The 21,267-nt window shown below is 41.8% G+C and overlaps 2 protein-coding genes across 6 annotated transcripts in view; one reads left to right on the top strand and one right to left on the bottom strand.

Annotated features, from left to right (window-relative positions):
- tpst1 (tyrosylprotein sulfotransferase 1) overlaps positions 1 to 7,949 on the top strand; it is a 53,186-nt gene extending 45,237 nt beyond the window's left edge. Inside the window, exons 4-6 of one of the 2 annotated variants that reach the window (XM_019259385.2) lie at positions 5,392 to 5,442; positions 6,011 to 6,078; positions 7,503 to 7,949. In XM_019259385.2, the coding sequence (XP_019114930.1) occupies positions 5,392 to 5,442; positions 6,011 to 6,046 (87 nt within the window). In that variant the 3' untranslated portion in view covers positions 6,047 to 6,078; positions 7,503 to 7,949. The remainder of the gene's footprint in view (positions 1 to 5,391; positions 5,443 to 6,010; positions 6,079 to 7,502) is intronic. The other variant, XM_019259386.2, reaches the window with a different exon arrangement.
- Positions 7,950 to 8,883: 934 nt separating this feature from the next.
- Positions 8,884 to 21,267, bottom strand: part of sgsm2 (small G protein signaling modulator 2) — a 94,922-nt gene continuing 82,538 nt past the window's right edge. For all 4 annotated transcript variants that reach the window (XM_019259381.2, XM_019259382.2, XM_019259383.2 and 1 more), the window contains 12 exons: positions 20,989 to 21,163; positions 20,670 to 20,734; positions 19,378 to 19,523; positions 17,140 to 17,268; positions 16,867 to 17,049; positions 15,585 to 15,971; positions 15,323 to 15,447; positions 14,338 to 14,420; positions 14,013 to 14,122; positions 13,832 to 13,928; positions 12,937 to 13,104; positions 8,884 to 12,010 (listed from right to left, as the gene is read on the bottom strand). In XM_019259381.2, coding sequence (XP_019114926.2) covers positions 11,922 to 12,010; positions 12,937 to 13,104; positions 13,832 to 13,928; positions 14,013 to 14,122; positions 14,338 to 14,420; positions 15,323 to 15,447; positions 15,585 to 15,971; positions 16,867 to 17,049; positions 17,140 to 17,268; positions 19,378 to 19,523; positions 20,670 to 20,734; positions 20,989 to 21,163 — 1,757 coding nt within the window. In that variant the 3' untranslated portion in view covers positions 8,884 to 11,921. The remainder of the gene's footprint in view (positions 12,011 to 12,936; positions 13,105 to 13,831; positions 13,929 to 14,012; positions 14,123 to 14,337; positions 14,421 to 15,322; positions 15,448 to 15,584; positions 15,972 to 16,866; positions 17,050 to 17,139; positions 17,269 to 19,377; positions 19,524 to 20,669; positions 20,735 to 20,988; positions 21,164 to 21,267) is intronic.

Here is a 21,267-nt window from a genome sequence, read left to right as displayed (position 1 = left end):
TCTCCAGTTCTACGCTCTTCTTGAACGCTCTTATACGTGTATATGTTACCTCCTCCAATGAACGACGCCTGGCTCTGCCACTCCTACACTTAGGACAATCCAAACTTTTCTCGTCTGTTGTTCCCTGTTGGTGGAATGTCCTACCAGGTCCTATCCTGAGACCTCAAGCTCTTCAGAGAATACCTCCTCTTCTAGCACTATCAATTGTATTACCAATATTGCTGCACTAATGTGTCCTTGTCACACTGTACCTTGATTGTTTCTGTTTTTGTAAGTAGCTTTGCCTAAAAGCTTCAGCTGAATGACTAAATGTAAATATTATGTACCCAGTTGGGTGCATGCATTGAGATCTTCAAAAACTGGGCTTCTGCTCTTCTCTGCTTCACCTCTGACTGCTGGTCAGCACAGATCCTTCCAGCTTGCTGTAAATGAGGCCTGGCTCTTGAAGCCACAATCAATAGCTTTTAAGTGGCTTTGCAGTTGTGCTGATCCCTGGTGAGAAATGGATATTGGGATCAATAAGTTCTCAGTTTGTCCACAGTAACAATAATAAGATGAGTTAGTGGAGAGATGAGAAAGAACGTCTGTAGACTTCCTCGTCCAGCATGTTGTGCTTCAGGTCTGTGGCTGGACCTTTTCCTAAATATTGATGCAAAGTTAATGATGTGAAGGCTAATCATATCATATCGATCCAGGGCCATCGTCAGAGCTCGGCCATCATGGCGCACTTTGGCTCTTAGACCTCAGCAGAGACTCATATTCATGAAACCATCGGCTGGATAAGCATTGAAAGAAGAAAGTGGCTTAAAGATTTATTAATGAGGAGCTGACATGAAGTGTTTATTGATCAATGCTTACTCCTTTACCTCAGATCAAGAGTTGAAGTTGAGTTTGGGTTTGCCATGTCTACTCAGACTTCATAAAACTTGGGTGAAATAATTCTTCTTGGTAGCACTGAGGAGGGTTAAGGCCTCGATTTAAATGTTATTCTGAATCATCTCAAAGCATCAGAAACCTGCTGGAACCAGGTGATATGCCACTGACATGGGTTTGAACCTTTCTTTATGCTCCTGTTTTACTCCTCACACAGCTACTCGTGACTTTTTGTGTGTACATGAATGATTCCTCTAAAGGTTGAACTGCAGACATTTTAACCTGTCGAAGCAGGAAATCACAGGCAGACTTTAATAACAGTAACGACATCTCAGATCCAGTAATGGTGAACCGGCGCTCACAATAGCAGGACCTCCTGAGTGGAATGCCAAGTCAAAATGTCGGCTGTGTAAGCAATCCATTACAAAGACCCAGAGTTCTTGGGGAGAGGCTGAAGAGGCAGTAGGATGTAGACAGTCACACGTTTTGTCTCTTATTTGTTCTCTACATAACTTCAAAACAGGCTTCTCTTTGTGGAAAATTTGTGTCAGGCCAATAGTTTAAAACTGTTTGATCGCTGTTCCATTTGTTTGACTCCCTCAAATGTTAATTGTAGTCTGAAATCAAGCAGCCAAACAAGAATTGTGATCGAATAATAAGGATCTCTATACTTATCTACAGACACGTTTCTATCCAAAAGTCTCAAGATAAGATATATTAGACCTGATTTCAGGTCAGTCCTAAGAGTTAAAATAACTTGATTGTGTGTATTGAATATATTTAGGCCCCATGGCAAAAATCTGCCACATGGAGGATTGGATGATTTATTTTTCCTCTGAGAAAAGAAGAATCTTCACACTGATGAAATGGTACAATATATAATGACTTTTATAATCAAACTCCTCTGAGATTATGAGTTCTGTTTGTCGGTAGTGGGACCCCCTGCCTACACACAAACACAGAGTCTCCTGAAGAGTCTCAGTGTGCAGCTCGGATAGACGCATTCTGTTTGAGGTAACAATATCCCTGGAAAGTTTCCACCCGGCGAGGGTGGAAGGAGCTGAAACATCCTCCCCTGCCGATCTTGGCTCGACACTGGCAGCTTTTCAAACACACTCGGCTGTTACCACGTTTAACCCCCGGGGACCGGAGCTTAGTGACAGGGAGCACGACCGTAATGCTGAGGCTGAACCACTGGCAGGGTGTAGTTTGGCTCTACCACACTGGACTGACCTGCTGCTTGTACCAGCAGACACCTTTGGCTGACCCGACGGTGCTGGTCCCTCCCTGACTGGGCTCTGCTGAGGCATGTTGTGGCAGGTTTACAGGGTGTCTGCTCACCTTCACAATTGTAAATGCTTGAATCTCACACTTCAGTGGTTAGGGTCAGTGGCTGGAATATTCTGTTACTGCCAAAATGCCTGAGGGGTTTCTGAAAAACCGCGATTCAGTTTTAGGTCTTTTAAGGATTCAAATAGCGACGAGGTGTGTAGTAAATGAAACACAAACTTATAAAGAGAGAGAAAAGATTTTAATGAACAGCACTGTGCTGCTCTAAAAGAGGTCAGATTGACATCTTTAAAGTCTGTGTAAAGGCCATTCCAGTTTCTTTCCAAATACATGACGTATCAATCTCGGAATGGCCTGTCTATATGTTGGAAAATAGTTACTGAAAACATGTGAAAAGACTTTGAAGATATATTACTAAAATGTGCAGTTAGAGGTTCAAACAGTTTTTCACCAGTTTTCAGTCCAGGATTTTGTGGGCGGTCCTTAAAGGGCGGCTTGATGACACGCTGAGGCCACCCTGAGCATACCCCTGCACCCCTAGCAGAGAGATAGAGATGAATTCATCTCGCTCAGTGTTTCAAAGTTAGTCATGTCATTTTCTCAACTTGCTTCAAAATGCCTGCTTGACTGCTCCCATGAGTGGGCGTGGCTTCAGCACATTCAGAGGACACGCCCCCACAGTCCTGGAGCTGAGAGTTCATTTTTACCTGATTTTAACACCTCATTTCATAAACTTGTTGATATTTTTAATCATTAAAATTTGGCTGGGTGGTTAATAACTTTTTTCTTTGGTCTGACAAACTCAGAACTCACATTTATTCTGACTTTACATGGACTTTAACTCTGCCGGGAAGACAGGAAGGCAGCAAACTATCATCTCTATCAGTCAGCTGATTGGGACTGGGCCTCGTGTTGGCTGTCAGGTCTGTTTGATCGCACTGGGCTCTTTCTACTCATTTTAATGGACTCAATAGAAGAGCCTATAAACCTTCCACCTTATGAATATTCCTCATTTCATGAGCATTCTAACAGACCCCTCAGAGGTAATAGACCTTGCGGTCAGAGTCTGCTGGACCAAAGCAGGCTGGCTTCATGTTACTGCAGTGATCCCCTCATGCAGACATGAAGTCTGGCCTTTCCCAGAGGCAGCCCTTCATCTCCATCTGTCTCCTCTCTGTAGGACAGATTGATCTGTACATTTCCTTCATACACCACTTGGATTTATGATCTTGATTGCGTGAGCTGGTGCACAACCTTCTGCTCCACTTGTCCTCTGTGTGCTCGCCCTTTTCTGTCTGAGCAGAAGGTTTGGACAGGCTTGGTGCTGTCTGGCCCAGAGCCTCGGTACGCTGAGAAAATCTGCAAAATGGCACCCAAGAGGAAATCAGAAACATGCGCTCGCCTCTCTGTCTCTGGTGTTGGAAGTCATTTGAGATTTCGTTCAGTTCCTGGATCTGCGTCGGCTTCAGGCACGCAGGCATGCATGACGCCACACGGGGGGAATAAGAAATGAGTCTTGTGTTTTGGGGAAGTTTTAATCACAGCCCGGGAGGTGGGCACAGAACTTTTAACCCAGTCCTCCCTCGGTGTGGAGGGTCAGGGTCGGGACAGGTTTTCATTGATTATCTGATAACAGTAATTCAACACTTTTGTCTGTTGGCTTGATGGAAACTCATCGTCCTTGAAGGGATGAAAATGAAACATGCAAAGCTGGATTGTACAACTTCATATGAGTACTTTGTGTGATGAAGAGAGGAAGTGAAAGTAACGGCAGCAGTGAAGTGACGAACCACAACTAAACAACACTGTGTACATTATACACATACATATATACAGTTGCAATCAGAATTATTCAACTCCTATTGCAAATTAGGTTTTTACTGGTAAAATGTTTTTTTCCCATCTTGTGCAATAAATAAATGATTAATTATTAAATAGATCATAATATTAATTAATATTACAAGAGTTTTTTTTTTTCAAAACTAAACATTAAATGATACTTTTAATGTGCACTGCATTCTCAAAATGATTCAACCCCCTGAATAGGATACCTCTTAAGGGCACACATTCGAAAAATCAGGTGTTGTCTCAAGCACATCCGATGTAAATAACCAAGGGCTTTATTAGTTGCATCAGTTATGTTATATACGTGGACTGCCATAAATAAGTCCAGAGAATTGTCCAGAGAGTTACAGAGAAGAGATCATTGCCTTGCACAAACAAGGAAAGGGATACACAAAGATAGAAAATGCATTGAATATTTCTAGAGATACAGTTTGAAGCATAGTTCACAAGTTCAAAGTTAAAGGAACAGTAGCTACACTACCTGGACGTGGCAGAATGAGGAAGCCATCAACGGGCTGCCACCAGATTCCTGAGGAGGCAGGTGGTTAAAAACACTCGAGTGACTGCAAAAGACCTACAACAAGTCTTGGTGGCAGCAGGCACTGAAGTTTCAGTTTGTACAGTAAGGTGTGTACTAAACACTGAAGGCCATTAGGAATGGGCTAAGATTGCTCAGGAAGCTGGTGTCTGCTTCATGTTTGCAGCAGGTCATATGAGAAAACAGATGCTCTACTAAGTACTTCAGACACTTGTTGTGCAGGGGTGGAATCATTTTGAGTCATTGCATTTTGATTGCAACTGTATATATATACACACACACACACACACACACACACACACACATATATATATATTATATAGATAGTAATATATATATATATATATATATATATATATATATATATATTACAATACATAGAAGATCAAATAAGATCATACATGAGTCAGGATGAGATACTTGTCTTGTCTTGTCTGCCTCACTGCTGCCTCCTGATGGACTGCAGCAGCTCTTCACTCCCTCTGATGTTCAGCTTCTCTCCATCCTCACTGTTTGTTCACCTTCTTCTTCATGACCGGCTGACAGACGCACCTCGTGTTACACTGATGTTTGCATTCAGCATGACGATTCTCACACACACGCACACGCACACGCACACGCACACGCACACGCACACACACTGCTCTGAAGTCACTGGCATGTGTCCAGCCTCCTCCTCCTCCTCCTCCACTAGGATGGATTTGTTCACCTTGCATGATGCGATGTCACAGAACTGGATTGATAATCCTGTAGAATGCTGCTCTGATCAAAGTGCTGATCCAGCTGATGACCTCCTGCAGACTGGACGTTTGTGGAGCTCTAAACCTGCTCCTTTGTTTTTCCAGGTCTTTAAAGGTGAATTTCAGCTCCCAGATTTCCTAAAAGAACAGTCACAGGTACAGTAACATTCCTGCCTGTCGTTGAGCTTCTTCTTTTGATTTCCAAATTCAGCTTTTTTTAAGTGTCTGATTTTCAGTTCAGTCATCTGCAGCTCAGTGGAAGATCTCGTCACAGACTTCCATCTGCTCACAGTTACTCATCTCTTGTTTTCGAGTTTCCCGCCGCATAATGCCACCTTTTGTTGTTTTCCTGGTCTCCGCTTCATGATCGTCTCCATGTTTTTAGTGGTTCTTTTGTTTGTTAGTTTCTTTGTGTTGTCTTGCTGTCTCTCGGTCTGAGAGCCTGATGCTGGCTGCAGAGCTCTCCTGCCCTCCTCTGGTAGTTAGACACACCTGCATCTCGTGTCTCCATGTCTTAGAATCACAGTGATTTGATTTGCTAATGATGCATTCTGATCAATCATCCAATGAGGGATAAAGATCATAAATATGTTGGCGGCTGACTGTGGCCATCCTCTGGTGATTCCTTACATTGCCGCAGAGCTGCATGTCATCCTGAGAGCAGAGACTGTAACTGCTGTCTGTCTGTCTGTCTGTCTGTCTCCTGCCCTTTCTCTCCATACAGATTCAGAGGTCTGCAGAGAAACCCAACCCCAGTTAGGAGCAGAGAGAGTGCCACACTACAACATACAGGTACAGCTGCTCATGACGTATGACACTTTCTGACTTTATGAATGAAATAGTAAACAGCATGAGCTCCACCCCCACCAGCTACATCGCTAAGATGCTGCTCACTGTACCCGACTGTTCAATCCGAACATTCCTCAATTTGTTTCATGTTTTGTTAATCAAGACTCTCAAGCATCCTTTATTCAAGTGACAGATTTTTAAATCAGGGCGTTCAAGGTCACAGCAGCGTTTATGCAGCTGAGTTAGCCCTTTGAGCTAATACATGCTAACTAACAATAGATTGGAAGCAGCACTAGATATCAAACCACAAATGACCTTACTGAACGGACAAGACCTCGCCTCCTCTATCAGCTGCCTCGGCCTCACTCACACTCAGCTTGGGTTCAGGTCTACAGCTGTCTGTGTGTCTGTACCTCTACAGCTACTGCACACTGACTGACTGGCAAATAAACAAATGAATGACGATGAGTTCACTGAGGGCTCCCTGACTGATGACATTGTCAAGTACAGTCCTACAGTAATTGTGTAAACGTATTTGATCCCTTCTAATTATTTTTTAATAATCTGATAAATGATGATGAATGAAACATTTTATTAGATTTGATTAAACTGAACACCTGAACAGTCAGAGCACGTTTTACAGTGAAAATCAACTCATCGCTGCTCTCTGGTGGACAGACTCTGTAATGGACACACTGTTTAAACATTCTGTGAAAGAAAGCTGACCAATCAGTGAGCTTCTAATGAGGACCACACACACACACACACACACACACACACACACACACACACAGATGTGTCTGAAAAACCCAGACTACCCTGCAGCATCCTGACGTACACACTGATACATTTGATGACTGAAGTATTTCAGTTTAGACAAATGCAGCTGTGATTAATCAATAAATATTTAGTTTCAAACAAAATGACAGAAAACAGTAAAAATCCACAGAGCCAATCCAGTTTACTCAGCAAGTCCTCACAGACGTTTGAGCTGGAAGCACAGGATGTGTTTTAATTTGAAAAATAAAATCAAAACTTTTGATGATTAAAGGAAAAGTTAAACATTTTGGGAAATCCATGAATTCTTGTTGAGAGTGATGAGAGGATGCATGTCATGTCGGACCTCTATTCTATTTCTTGGCTGCACTATTTTCCTACAGTGTCTGCTGGTTGCCTGCCAGCCCTTAAAAACACTGTTTTTATAATTGTGTTGGTGTAAAAATTAAACAAAATGTACACATAACGTGTTAATGAGTGAGCTTGGTTAGTGCTGTATTTATGTTTTATTATTTTCAGACAGATCCAGGCGACACAGCTCAGCTCTACAAAGTGAAGGATATTTCCCAAATGATCAAACTTTTCCTTTAACTGTGGTTGTAAAATAATAAATAATGTTTCATCTCTCCACCTGTGCTCTGATTGGACAGGACTCGGTGCAGTGGAACAGAAAATCATGGACAACGTCTCACCCATCTCACCATCTGTGTTGGCCTCAGCACCTTACAGAGTTCACATGACCACAGCAGCACCCCACTCCCCCGGGCTGCTACCACTCGTCGTCTCCGGAGAACTCTTGGCCTTCTATGTTGTACTGTACAGAAAAAGATACTAATACTTGTCACACAGAATGTCTGCTGATTGTTATTTTTGGTGTCACATCACGCTCATCGATTTTTAGAAATGATTTCGGCTATTTAGAGAAAAAAAAGTGAACTGAAATTGCAAGAAGTATTTATGAATGGGGAAATTAGCTTTTGGAAGATGCAATACCTATTTTAATGTTACATTTTTTTCATGCCTTTGTATTGTGCAATGTCATGGATACTGATCAGTTTGAAGTATCAACCGTGATAAACAAAGCTTTTTTTAAAAAACCTGTCAGTCTCTTTCTTCTTCTTGTAAAGGCTTAATGTCACCACACAGCTCACACACACACACAGATGATCATACTCTTTGGAAGAAGTAAATTCTTCTTTACATGAACAAGGCTGCAGTGCCCCGAGGTCACAGTGTGACAGGATGACAGGCTCTGTGGAATTTTTGCTAATTTTAAGTTTGAAAGGAATTTGCACCAATAAAGTATCTACGCTATCCATGCATTGTTTCCTGATGTAAAGCACGTGACACCATATCAAAATCTGAAGTTTCATCAAACAGGCCCAAAATAAAAGTAATTCTGATAAATCTGGAGTCTGAACATCTGCTTTGTGAAAAATAAACACTCATATTTTTTTTGCTAAAAGATTATTGTAATAGTTTTATTAGTATTTCCAAATTAAAGTAACTTTAAATGATAAACTGGCTCCTTTTGTAAAACATAAAGACATTAAGATAAATGAAATGTTACACCAAAATCTGTGCCTCTGTGACCTCATTAGGAAGCTCAGTCATTGCACGTCTTTAATCATCGTACTTTATCACATTGCTTTTTGACTGCACAATATGTGCATAATTTTGTGTGTGTGTGAGATTAAGTTTGATTAAACATTCTTAGTTTTGGTTTAGTTAGTTTTTAGTTCACATATTTGGATAGAAAGTGTCTAATATTCAAAACACTATATTTAAATAATCCATGTTCCAGCTGTGGTGCTTTCACTGTGATCAATCAGAAATGACTGTCCGGTCTTTCTACCGTGAGAACTGGACGTCCATTATTCTCAGCATTAAGTGTTTAAGTGTACAGTGACACCTCGACTGAACCACAATAGTGAAGTTATAAAAACAAAACAATGAGCTGAAAGGTGCTAAAAGGCTCTGTGGACTCACTTCTCTGTAGTATCAACAGTTAAGAGGAAAGACAGCAGCCCGTTAATGAACAACCTCTTATTTAATAATACATTACATTCAAGGCAAATGATACATCCTTACCAATACATATTCAGCAATGCAATCGTTGGCTCTCTAAATAAATAGAAATTTGTCAGTGCACAACATTGAGAAAGAACACTTAACAGTCAACGTGTAACATAGTCTGCACACATTCTGCATTTCTGCACAGTATACACTCTGACTAGTGCTGCTAAAACCAACATAAAAATAGATCTCAAAATAAGTTATATATTTATGTTCTCACTGTCTTCATAGAAATATTGGGCTTTCGGTTCGTATTCGTATATACAGCAATATAGACTTTGATGGATTTTCTCAAATTGCACAGTAGTTAAAGAATCCAAGATCACCATTTTCAAAAATATTTTACACACATAGTAAACAGTCAGTCTTCAAGATGCAGTATGAAATTGCACATTGTCGTCATGCCACAGAGGGGGCTGTTTCAAGGCTTTGGTACACAATGTCCTGATTGGAAGAAAAAAGCTCTGCTATGGGCCCTGGATTCCCCGTGCCGACCCTCCTCCGTCACCATGGCAGCAGGAGCGGGTTGGGGGTGGGGTTGGGGGGGCCGTAGCGAGGGTATATCCACACCACTGCCCATTCCTGGGATCAAACTAGCGAATCAGAGAGCCGGATGACTACAGTACACTTCAGGATTGGGGAAGACTCTTGGCACTTGAATCACAGGTGCAGGTCCGTGCTGGATGACCAATCATATGCAGCCGTGTTGGACATTTTAAGGAGGGTGGAGATAAGGGTCACACTGATGAGGGGGAGTGTTGGGAAAACAGTATCAAAAAATGTCCCTGTGCTGTTACCGTAACGCCTAAACCAACCTAATACTGACTCAGCGAACACTCGAGAACGTTTGGCATTAAAAGCAGCTTCTTCTTCTCAGGGACCTTAAATCTGTTCTGTTCAGCCCAGTCCAAGCATGCTTTTATTTTTAGAGGCTGGACTTTAGGCAGGAGGAGAATCAACATGGACAATTGCAACCACTTTTCCTGACGGTGCTGCTGAACGCAAAAAGAAGTTCAACAGACTTCAGATCAGTGAGCTTGTTTGACTCCAGTTCCAAAGGAAAACCTGGATAAGGCTGGAAATATTCACCATTTCTCTTACTGTAAACTTATCCCATGTGCAAACCCAAACCAACAATGAATGCAACCTACCAACGAGTGTTATTTTTCCATGCAAAGCCTGATAGATCTCATTACTCTGTGCTACACACACATATATACATATAATCCTTCGTTACACATTTCCAGACAGGACTCATTTTCAAAAAAGCCGTAGTCCTGCTGCTGTACAGCACCAAATTGTGTATTAATCCACTTCTAAAATAGTCCCTAAGAAATGCAATATTTACTCACGTTTGAGGTTTTTTTTAATTATTATTATAAAACTACAGTACCCAGGTGAAACTTGAAAGATTAAGGCCACACACAGGGTAGGGAAGCTGGATGGATGGTTTTGTTCTTTTCATGGGATTTGTTAACAATAATAAAAATATTGAACAATGCCTACCTTATTCATTTTCATTTTTCATTTCAATGTCTATGTTATGTTGTTTCTTCTAACTGTCCTCAGATCTATAATAATCCATTTTTTCATCTTTCCAAATGTGCTCTTCTGTCACTGTTACTGGAGAACTGAAACAAAGCTGTAGCCAAAGTTTTTGAAATATTGACGTCAGGAGTCCAAACCTGCCTTTAGTACAAAAACTAAAGAGAATAAATGAGCAGGGGAGAAGAAAAGACAACAAAAATGACTTTGTATTAATTCATTTACCTTTTTGTGTTTAAACGTTGGTCTAAAAGGTGTTGGATCATATTAAATCATCAGTCTAATACTTTTTTTTTTTTTTTGCCTAAAAACATTTTAAGATGTTCTAAAATCAGAAAGTGTAATATGTGGGTAAATAAAATAATCCCTCCTCTAGACATTTAAAATTCCCAGAAATCTGACCAGAGGCATGGGCTCATTGTCTCCAGTGGCAGATCAAGCTCTGCGTTATAAAACAGAGCAGCTTTATATTAAAGTGAGGAGGAAGGCCTGTGTGCTTTTGTCGTTACTGTTGTGCTCTGCTGCTGTTTCTTCTGACTTGGATGAAGATTTGAACACACTTTGACCACTGACTAACATGCTCAGGAAAAGTTGGCTGCAATTCATTCTTCACTCTTCTTCACTTTCTCAACAGTTTGGCCTCTTGTGGCGCCTCCGGCCTCCACCGACTCTGGTGAGGCCTTCACAGGCACCATGAAGGAAACCCTCACAACTAAGTACCTTGGGCTGTTACTGATAAAGGCAACATTTGTGTGATTAATGAACTCTTGGACAAAAAGAAGAGAAGGGGGTGAGGTGCGAGGGGTTAAAAACACACATGCTTGTTGTAGAAAACACTCATGAAAAGGTAGTTGGCACAGTCCATTTGGTCACTAATGAAAACTTCTTCGTGGCTAAGTCTTCTGCTCCTCTGACAATGTTGTATGTAAATCCTGCACTCCCACACTCCTCTGCTAGAACTGCATGGAGGATCACATCTGTCAAACGCTGACAGGCATCCAACATGTTCTGGATCAGAGTCAGGAAATAGGCGACTCTGTAAAAAACTGGAGTATTGATAGAGCCAATGTTGTATCGGAGTGTGTGTGTGTATGTGTGTGTGTGTGTGTGTTGTCATGCACGCACACAAGCTCTGTAGGACTGGGGAGACTCAAGAATGCGTTCACAGTGTGATCAAACTCACAAGCATGCAGACAAATCCACATGTCTGAACAGAAACCATGGGCATTCCATGTGAAGGTAAATGTAAACAGATTGAGGCCAAACTCCAGAGCCAGGCCACCTCAGCAGCACTCCTGCCCCACTCCTAGGGCCTTTATCTGGGCAGGGAGGAGACCTGGACTCCCTGGACCTGCTCTGGATTAGTGGAGGCCTGGAAACACTCTGTCTCTCTGAGGGATGAGAGGAAGAGCTGAGTGTCCTGCAGGGTCGGACACTCCTCCTCCTCGTCACTTGTTGTCCATCATAGACTGGACTTTGTGCACCAGCTCACGTGCGATCTTCAAGATATTTTGGACATCATGGCGCTCAGCCATCTCTGTGGATCAGATACATTGTTAGAGAGGCAGCAACAGAAATATGCAAAACAGTTTCCACATCAGCTGCATGAACAGCACACACTCTTTTATGGGGTCCCCCAGGGGTCTATTCTGGGTCCCTTCCCTTTTTCTATATACATGCTACCCCTGCGGCAAAGATAGACTGTTTCAACCATTTATCTCTACTTAGCTAACTATTAATCCATTATTTTTAATTTTCCAATTCAACGTCTCTGCTCTCCAGTTAACTAATTTCACACACTCAAAATCACAGCAGGTTGTGATCAGGGGTACAATCAGTTTATTGTTTTTTGTGAAAGAAAATATACTACAAGACCAACCTATGACGAATTTGTAATCCTATTTGTTTATTTTCCACCTAAACACCAATATGTGTATGAATTTATATTTTTAACCAAATCATGATTTCTATTTTTTTTTCATATTAGCTGAAACACACACCTGGTTGGGAAGAATTGAGCTACACAATTTTTTAAAACACTACGTGATAAAACATGCTTTCATATAAAATACCTAATGAAATATAACAGTACAGTATAACTCTATGGAGTTAACTATTCCTTTAACATGTCTGGGTGTATTCGACACAGTGCATCAGTGACAAGAACCACTGGATTTGTGTTTCTGTCTACTTTGTTATAAAACTTATTTAATTCACTTGATTAGACAAAAACACACTTCAAGTTTCTTAATTGAACATTACATATATTGACATACTTATCCATATTGTTTACCCCCTGTACTTTTCTGAAAACAGTATGAAACATTTGACTACAAAATGAAACAGCTCACAACAAACTGTAGATACAGTATCTGTTGTCCACTGATGGCCACTGTGACAGGATAAAAGTACATACACTTACTACTGAGTATACTAATGCTACTGAGAGTGATTGTCTCTCACCATTGAAGAACTTGATGATATCAGTGAAGTCCATGTTGTTGTCCATGATGATCTCACGGTAAACTGTGACCAAGGCCAAGGCCAGAAAGAGGACAAAGTGCTGAGAGGAAATCCTGGGAGCCACCCAGATCACCTCCCACACCGCAAACACGTCCTCGTACAGGAGCTCTGTGTGCACACACACACACACACATAAACAGAGAAGCAGCATTTTTAGAGACTCTAACCCTCCTACTTCCTAACTAGCTCTAATCAGTCTTTCTGGGGAGCTAAAACATGGTAGTTGAGTTTTAATAATTGCAGATACATTCCAGACTTTTATCCCTTTAACACATTCCTGCTTAGATTACACAGATTACGTTTGGTGCAGCTGAGAAGAGAAACATCATGTAGAATTATGAATGTGTAACATCATGAACACTTGGTGCAGCATATACTGTACCTCTTAAAGGCATTTGGACATGATGTTACCATGGTTTCACCTCTCTTGACTCCAGAATAGGAGGATGTACATATTTGGCCATTTATTTCCTTGTTATTCTACACATTTGTTGATTGTTCCACCTTTTAGTCTACAGTTTTAGAATATCTGCCAGTCATGAGCATCACATGAACTACATACTGTAAGCATGCCAGAGGTTTAAATCATCAATCCCCCCTCCCATGACCATGACCCCCATCGAGCCGAGGCTTTAACTAACCACGAGGAGCTTCTCTAGCGCAATACAACAAGAAAAAGGGCAACTGTCCGGTTCCCATCTGCAAACACTGCTGACTGTGGGAGAGTGATCAGGAGTCTTTCAGCCTCCACAGTAGTCAAAATGACTTAATGCAGCTTTGAAGAAGACAAATCAATGAGGTGAGTGAGAGTGAGAGTACGGATGTGTTTGTTCACCTCTCTTGAAGTCCAGCAAGAACCAGCGGTAACAAAAGTAGAAGTGAGTGTAATCTCCGTTCTGCTGCATCAGTTCAAACAGCTCAGAGTCCAGGATCTGATATCAGAGTGAGAGCAGAGAGGACGTCAGTGAGTTTTAGCAGAAGTGACATACACACACAGTGTAAGAGTTATCCATCACCTGGATCAGCGACCTCATGTTGGCAAAGTGTGTGTCCATGGCACCACCGTTAGGGAAGTTCTGACTCATCCTCTTCATTAGCTGAGTGAAACAGCTGTACGCCAGGCACTCTGACACACACACACACACACACACACACACACACACACACACACACACACACACACACACACACACACACACACACACACACACACACAGGAAGAACATAGAGTCATGTAGCCAGAACTATTGCTTTGTCTCTCACCTATCACATCTATTTATATATTTCTCATTTTTGTGAAGCATAATATATTTTCCCTCTATGATGATTTTTTCTTCTCACCATCATCCAGGATGACCATGAGCGGGGCAAGCAGGTCACACATGCCCTGAACATAACCCATCTCTAGATGCTCCCACACATAGCTGCAGAGAGCAGACGGAGACAAACGAGAGTAAACACATCATTCATCATTCAGCTCTACACATTAACATACGTGTCACACTGTGGCAAAGTACAACTGCAGTGAAGTCCTACTTAAATAAAGTTTAGAATGCAGGACTTTTTAAATTGTAATATTGATACTTTTTATTTTTACATCATCATCAGCAGCAGCAGCCGCAGCAAGCTTTAAAGACATATAGAGTTGTATGTCATCTACATAGAAATATTATGTCTGTGCATCTGCTATATTTTCCTGGGGTAGCATGTATACAGTATAGGAAACAAGAGGGGACCCAGAATAGACCTTTGGGGGACCCCACAAAACAGAGGCGCATGAGGAGATATGGAGTGTAGACTTATAACCAAGTCTATGCTGCATGTTGATCATAGTAACTAGTTTATCCAACCATGTCATGGGAAAGGTTTTTACACTTATTTAAACTTCACTTTGGCAGTGACTGATTTTTTCTGATGTTCATATTGTGAAAATATTAGCAAAGTGCAAAGACATGAAGCACAATAGCATACAGTAAAGTCACTGTCTAGAGAATGTGAGTTAAATATTTACTTTTTTTTAGTTTGATTTTACTTATATGCTAAATGCAATGTTCACCAGCTAGTTACTAACTCTCTGCCTGTTGTTTGGTGCTGAATGTACAGTGAGTTTGTCAGAGCTCATTTGCTGAAACAGCTGCCTGCTAAAAATGACAATGATGAAAACAGTAAAGTTGTAAAATCAAATAAATAGGCTCAAAGATGCTACAAGGCTCAACAGAGCTGAGGGGAACCGCAGAGTTAAGTGATAATTATCTGTTTGTGACATCTCTCATGTTACACATCATCTGTATAACAGTCAATACAACTCCGTACTTCTTCCACATACCTGCACATGATGTTGCGTAGTTTCTCCAGGTTGGCTGTGGTGAAGTAATAATAGTTGCGGTCACAGCGCTGCACATCTTTGTCGATCCTGTGGAGGTTCAGAGCAACTGTGTCCAACAGCTCAATCTGCACAGAGCAAACATTTCTGTTAGTGAGTGACTACATGTCAATCAGAATGTTCCACTATGGGCAACATCAGTCTGCTTCCTTGGTTCAAGACCTGCTCACTCAGAGTGAATAAACATTAAAAAGACTGCACACACCGTATATGAGGACAGTGAAGGTGATATCCCCTCTGCAGCTGCTCCATTGGTCACCAGTTTGTCCAGCTGGCTGCACAGCCTGTCCTCAGTCAGAGAGTCCTGACGCCCCCCCAGCACACCTGGAGTGCTGCCCTCCTCCCCGCCCCCCCCTTCCTCCTCCATGCTCTGACCGTCGTCTATGCTGGACAGGATCTGGGAATGAGCAGAGGTCACTGAGTAGTTTCTGGAGGAGGGGAGACCCGAGTCAGGGGAGTCAAACTCCACCAGAGGACGCTCCTCTTGGGGGAGTGCTGCGGGAGGAACCAGGGTGGTCATGGTGGGGGTACTGTCCTCTCCACTGGGGGTCTCCTGGCTCCCCGCCTCGGGCTCGTCCACCGACATAAACACCTGAAGAAGGATGGAACTTTAGAAGAGGAACGGTGACGCAGGATGGAGGTTATGCTTTCACGTATCATGTGAGTGTTTCTGTCGCCTGTCTTCATGTCACCCTCTGATACAGATACCCTCTAATACCTTTTAATACCATCTGATCCATGATACAGCTCACCCTCATCAGTCAGTGTATGTTTATGTACTGTTCTTGTCAAAACCATATGATCTTTTTTGGGTTTACATTGTGCTAATCATTCCCAACATCATATATCAGGACCATTATTCTAGACCAACCTTTTTCCTTTTGGGACCTCTTTTCTATCACTGAGTAATGTGACTAAGTGATAAACAACTAAACATTTAGATTTCTTCACAGGAATGAATGAAAAGCTAAGATAATGGTAAATGGACTGTACTTTTATATCTCCTTTCTAGTCTTCTGACCACTCAAAGCACTTTTACACTACATATCTTATTCACACATTCACACACATTCATACATTGATGGCATTAGCCATCATACAAGGTGCCAACTGCTCATCGGTTTTAGGAGCTAACCATTCATACACATTCACACACAATGGCACAGCATTAGAAGCAATTTGGGGTTCAGTATCTTGCCCAATTACACTTCGACAGACTGGAGGACAGACCACTGATCATCTGATTAGTGGATGACCTGCTCTACCTCCAGAGCTACAGCTGCCTCAACTGTGTATATTTAAAAAAAAAGTTTTCTTACACCCCTTAAAATGAAGAAGACTCTGAAGCTTGGCGATTCCTGAAGGTGATCATGACCCTGAGGTCGGGAAACCATGCACTGTATGGTCACAAATCCTCTCTGTATTACTAGGTCTAACAAACAGGTCTGTTGTTTGATGTTGGATGTGAGAATGTGTTGGATCTTCACCTCGTTGCTAAGTGTGGAGTCTCTGTGAACGAGTCGCAGCACGTGGCTGTCAATGCTGCTGCCTGACGAGAGTTTAGCAAAGATGGCCGACTGCATCTCCTTCTCCCTCTGCTTGACGATCACCTCGCAGGCCTTCCACTCCCGCATCACCTGCTGGTAGCGCTCGCTGATCTTCGAGTCAATCTTCACAGGGAAGAAAAAACAGGCACATTGCTTTTCAAATTAAGAGACACATGAAGACAGTGTGTGACTGTGTGTGTGTGTGTGCTGTACCTGGCTCATGTCTTTTTTACCCATGCCGAATTTGTAGTGTCCCAGCAGGAAAGGCCAGACCTCCTTCCTGATGTCGTGCTGCACTCCGCCATAATAAACCAGCCTTAGCAGCTCCAGCTCCTTGTAGTTCTACACACACACACACACACACACACACACACACACACACACACGCACACACACAGAAAAAGGTAATAGAAATATGAATGAGAAGAAGAATGACGGGAAGTAGAAGCCTTGTATGAGTGGTGAGAGCATCGTGGAAGTGCATGAATAATGGAAGCAGAGAAAGAGTGATTAGGATCCATACAGAGGAAGATGGAGATGAGTGCAGAAGGTAAAGGAGGCAGATATGAATAGAGTGTAAATTAGTAATGATAACTTTGTTGGAGTTGATGAATGATTATAGTGGCTGCTTTAATAGCTACCATGGTATCATACTGCACTCTGTAATGAGACTTCATCTCACTGAAACTCATTAAATTTTCATTAGAGAGCCGAGCGGGGTGGAGACTGCAGGAGCAGTGCATGATCTCTGACTTACAATTAATATACAGCGAAGGAGGCAAGACTATATACGAGAGGACGACAGAATAATCAAAACACACTGAACAGAGACGCTCAATTATAAAGTTAGGAAAAGTTTAAACACAATTAGCGGTATGAACTGGCCTTTAAAGAACAAGGTATATGGTAATATACAGAGACATACAGAGATGTGAGTTTTAACAGCACTGTGAGGCTGCACAGGGTGTTCAGGTGTTATACTCCATTTGATTTGTGAATGCATTTCAAAGCAGAATCTTCAATCTTTTACTACACAGACAGACATAAGACAGATATACTTATCAGTCACATCTCAGATAGCAGACCAACACTGAATCAACGAAACTGTCATTGAATCAACGTTGCCATGCTATCTGGAATATTCAAGATTTAAGTTTTCAGACAAAACATATTATTATACTACACATTAATCTACCCAAAGTATCAACACAACACCGACCCAATAATAAAATATAAAAATAATAAAGACAAAATAATCCAATCTACTCCATGTTGCTGCAGGTTTGGGTTCTATGCTTGTGTCTGTTCCACTATGACCTTAGACACACATTTACAACTGATGACAAGAGATACAAAGAAGACGTTTACTTCTGGTATAAAAGCCAAAAGATGTGTTAGTGTGTGTTAGTGTGTGTGGTACAGGGTCATCAGGTCCAATAGCTGCTCTGAATGGATTTATTGTGCATATGCTGGGGGCACCACAGCGTGCAAACGCTGATCCCTCTGCCATATACCAAAGTCATGAAAGCACACTGCTGCCACCGACTGAACTGCAGATTTATTCTCTTTCACTAATACAGTCACACACACAGCTGTTGTAACACACTCTACTTTCATATCAGTCTAAAACTTAATGTGTGCTATAAAATTGGATTATTATGTCATAATATAACATATTGTGTCATAATGTTCAAATGTTAGGGCAGGACAGAAATCTTTGCTCCTCATAAATCTCTCAGAGATCATCCCTCACAGGCTGCGTCAGCTTATCTCTATACCATAAAACTGTAAATAAGACTCACAGCACAGCAGATGACCATGATTTATCTTTGGGGCTTCATCCATACCAATAAGTCAATGATGACTTGGCAATCTGCTGTGATTTCTGGTGGAGGAGTGTCAGATGGTGCAGAAGGAAGATTAAGACTCAACTGTTATGTTGTTGTAATACATGCTGCTTGTCCTTCCTCTCAAGAAGGGTCCAACTGCATGTGCCGTAGGGTTTCTTATGATGTATAGTAGGTAAACTATCACTGATTTCATGTTAGCAATCTACATAATGTTTATGAACAAATCTGAGGGGTGAAAATAAGAAATCCAGCTGCTAGATCTTCACCCAAATAAGATCTACAAGGATTGATTTAAAGGTCCAGTGTGTAGGATTTAGTGGCACCAAGCAGTGAAGTTGCAAACTGCAACCAAATGAATACTCTCCTATGTCTCACCCTCACCTTCTAAGCATGTAAGACAAACTTTGGCTGCCAAGGTCACATAAAAAGCAAAAGGTCAAATCTAGATCAGTGTTTGGTTTGTCTGTTCTGGGCAACTGTAGAAAAACAGGTGAACTGGTTGAATACGGGCCACTTCCTGATGGTGTTTAATACTATAAAAATAACCTGAGCAGAGAGGTCTGTGGTGCTGCAGACCCATTTGAACCTGCTCTGTACCCACCTTGCAGTCTTTCTGGTACTTGCTCCACACCTCTTTGCTGAGGCCCCCGGAAGCCTCGCAGGGCCTGTCTGGAGGGACAATGTTGTGGTTGACCAGAGCTGACAGGTGAGTCCGCACAGTGGACAGGTGTCGACAGTAGGCCAGCCCTGATGGATGGGTGAGACACACACAGCTGAGACAAATCCTCCGTACAGTCAAGTCAAATATTTCTTTACATCACCCAAAATCACAGATTTGTCTCAGAAGGCTGAATTCCCTCTATCCTCACACACTCAGTGTAATATTAATATACAGCTATTTTACTTAATAATACTTACATATTGTGTATTGTTGGAATATTGTGTGAGCCGGCTTTCATTAAATAACTCAAGTTTGATTTGTATTGTTACACTGAGATCAATAAACTATCTAACTACTCATAATGCAAAAAGCTTTTCAGATGGATGCTGTAATTAAAAACAACCCTTCTCTGAAAACAATATTTTAATAACACTATAAATGCATTATGCTTCCCAGCAATTTATTACATGTTTGACATATTCAGAGAGATATTTCATTACAGTTTGAAAACGCACTGCTTTATCCAGCAGCATCGAGTCGACATCATCGAGTCATACATAATATTTAATCACTTTAATTAGTTTTAAAATCAACTGGAAGCCAGTAATGCAACATGGGTAATGTTCTCTGCAGGATTAAAACACAATGGAGCTGCTGCTGTTGTTTTATATATTCTATATACATTTACAGTACTTAACAAATGTATTAGACAACCACCCAGTGTTAATATTGTAATGGCTAATACATCAGTATGTAGAAGCTGTTTAACCAAAATGATATTTTTAATGCTAAAATAAATAAATCCTCATCAGGGTCACGGTGGGGCTGGAGCCTATCCCAGCTGACTTTGAGCGAGAGGTGGGGTACACCCTGGACAAGTGACCAGTTCATCACAGGGCACTTAGAGACAAACAACTATTCACACTCACACCTACGGGCAAGTTAAAGACACCAATTAAGTGCATGTCTTTGGACAGAGAACCCACGCAGACACAGGGAGAACATGCAAACTCCACACAGAGAGGTCCCAGCCGAGGTTCTTGCTGTGAGGTGACTGTGCTAACCACTGCTCCATGTTATTAGATTAGATTATGTGTAACTGTAGAGTTGAGGAGAGCAGGTGTCTATGTATAATTATTTATATACCACGCTCATAATAATAAGTCATAATATGTAGAAAACAGCTGGAAGTGAATGCATGAAGCCTAGTAGAGGTAACATGATGTACTCACATCCGTAAAAGGCTCTGGAGACGATCTGCCTCTTCATGTTCTGGCAGAGCATCTTAAGAGGAATCCTGGTGGACAGAAAAGAAATCAGCCGTTATTACAAAGCCAGAGTCTGATCTGTGAAGGCGCCGCAACCATGAAGCTGAAGCACAAACTTAAATGCCTTAATGTGTATTTTTTAATGGATGTTGCCTCCATCAAATCCATTAGAAGTCCATTTAAGAAGTAAATAATTATTGAAACATTGCACCAACAAAGATAGAAGTTTGAGAAAACCTGAGGCTGCCAGTGCATCGTACAGTATCTCACTCTCAGGACCTACGTGTGAATGTCTGATGGGTCATGTATACAGGTACAGCCGGCCGGGTAGTCGAACGACATGTTGCTACCGGCCGTGGAGCAGGACTGGCACAGCGACTCATGAGTGGTTACTTCGGCTTGTTGCCACGACGACGGGCTGCCTCCGAAACCCTGCATCTCCATCATCTCCCCGTGGTCTAAAGCAGAGAGAGTGAAAGTGAGAAGACAGAGAGAGGTCTCAGTGCTCTGAGACAAGATGGACACTGCTGTTTTCATGTACTATGATCCGCTTCACACTGGC

The sequence above is a fragment of the Larimichthys crocea genome, chromosome VII (genome assembly GCF_000972845.2).
Source record: "Larimichthys crocea isolate SSNF chromosome VII, L_crocea_2.0, whole genome shotgun sequence".
Lineage (NCBI taxonomy): Eukaryota > Metazoa > Chordata > Actinopteri > Sciaenidae > Larimichthys > Larimichthys crocea.
Note: the sequence above shows the minus strand (reverse complement) of the source record. Positions and strands in the feature narration are given on the sequence as shown.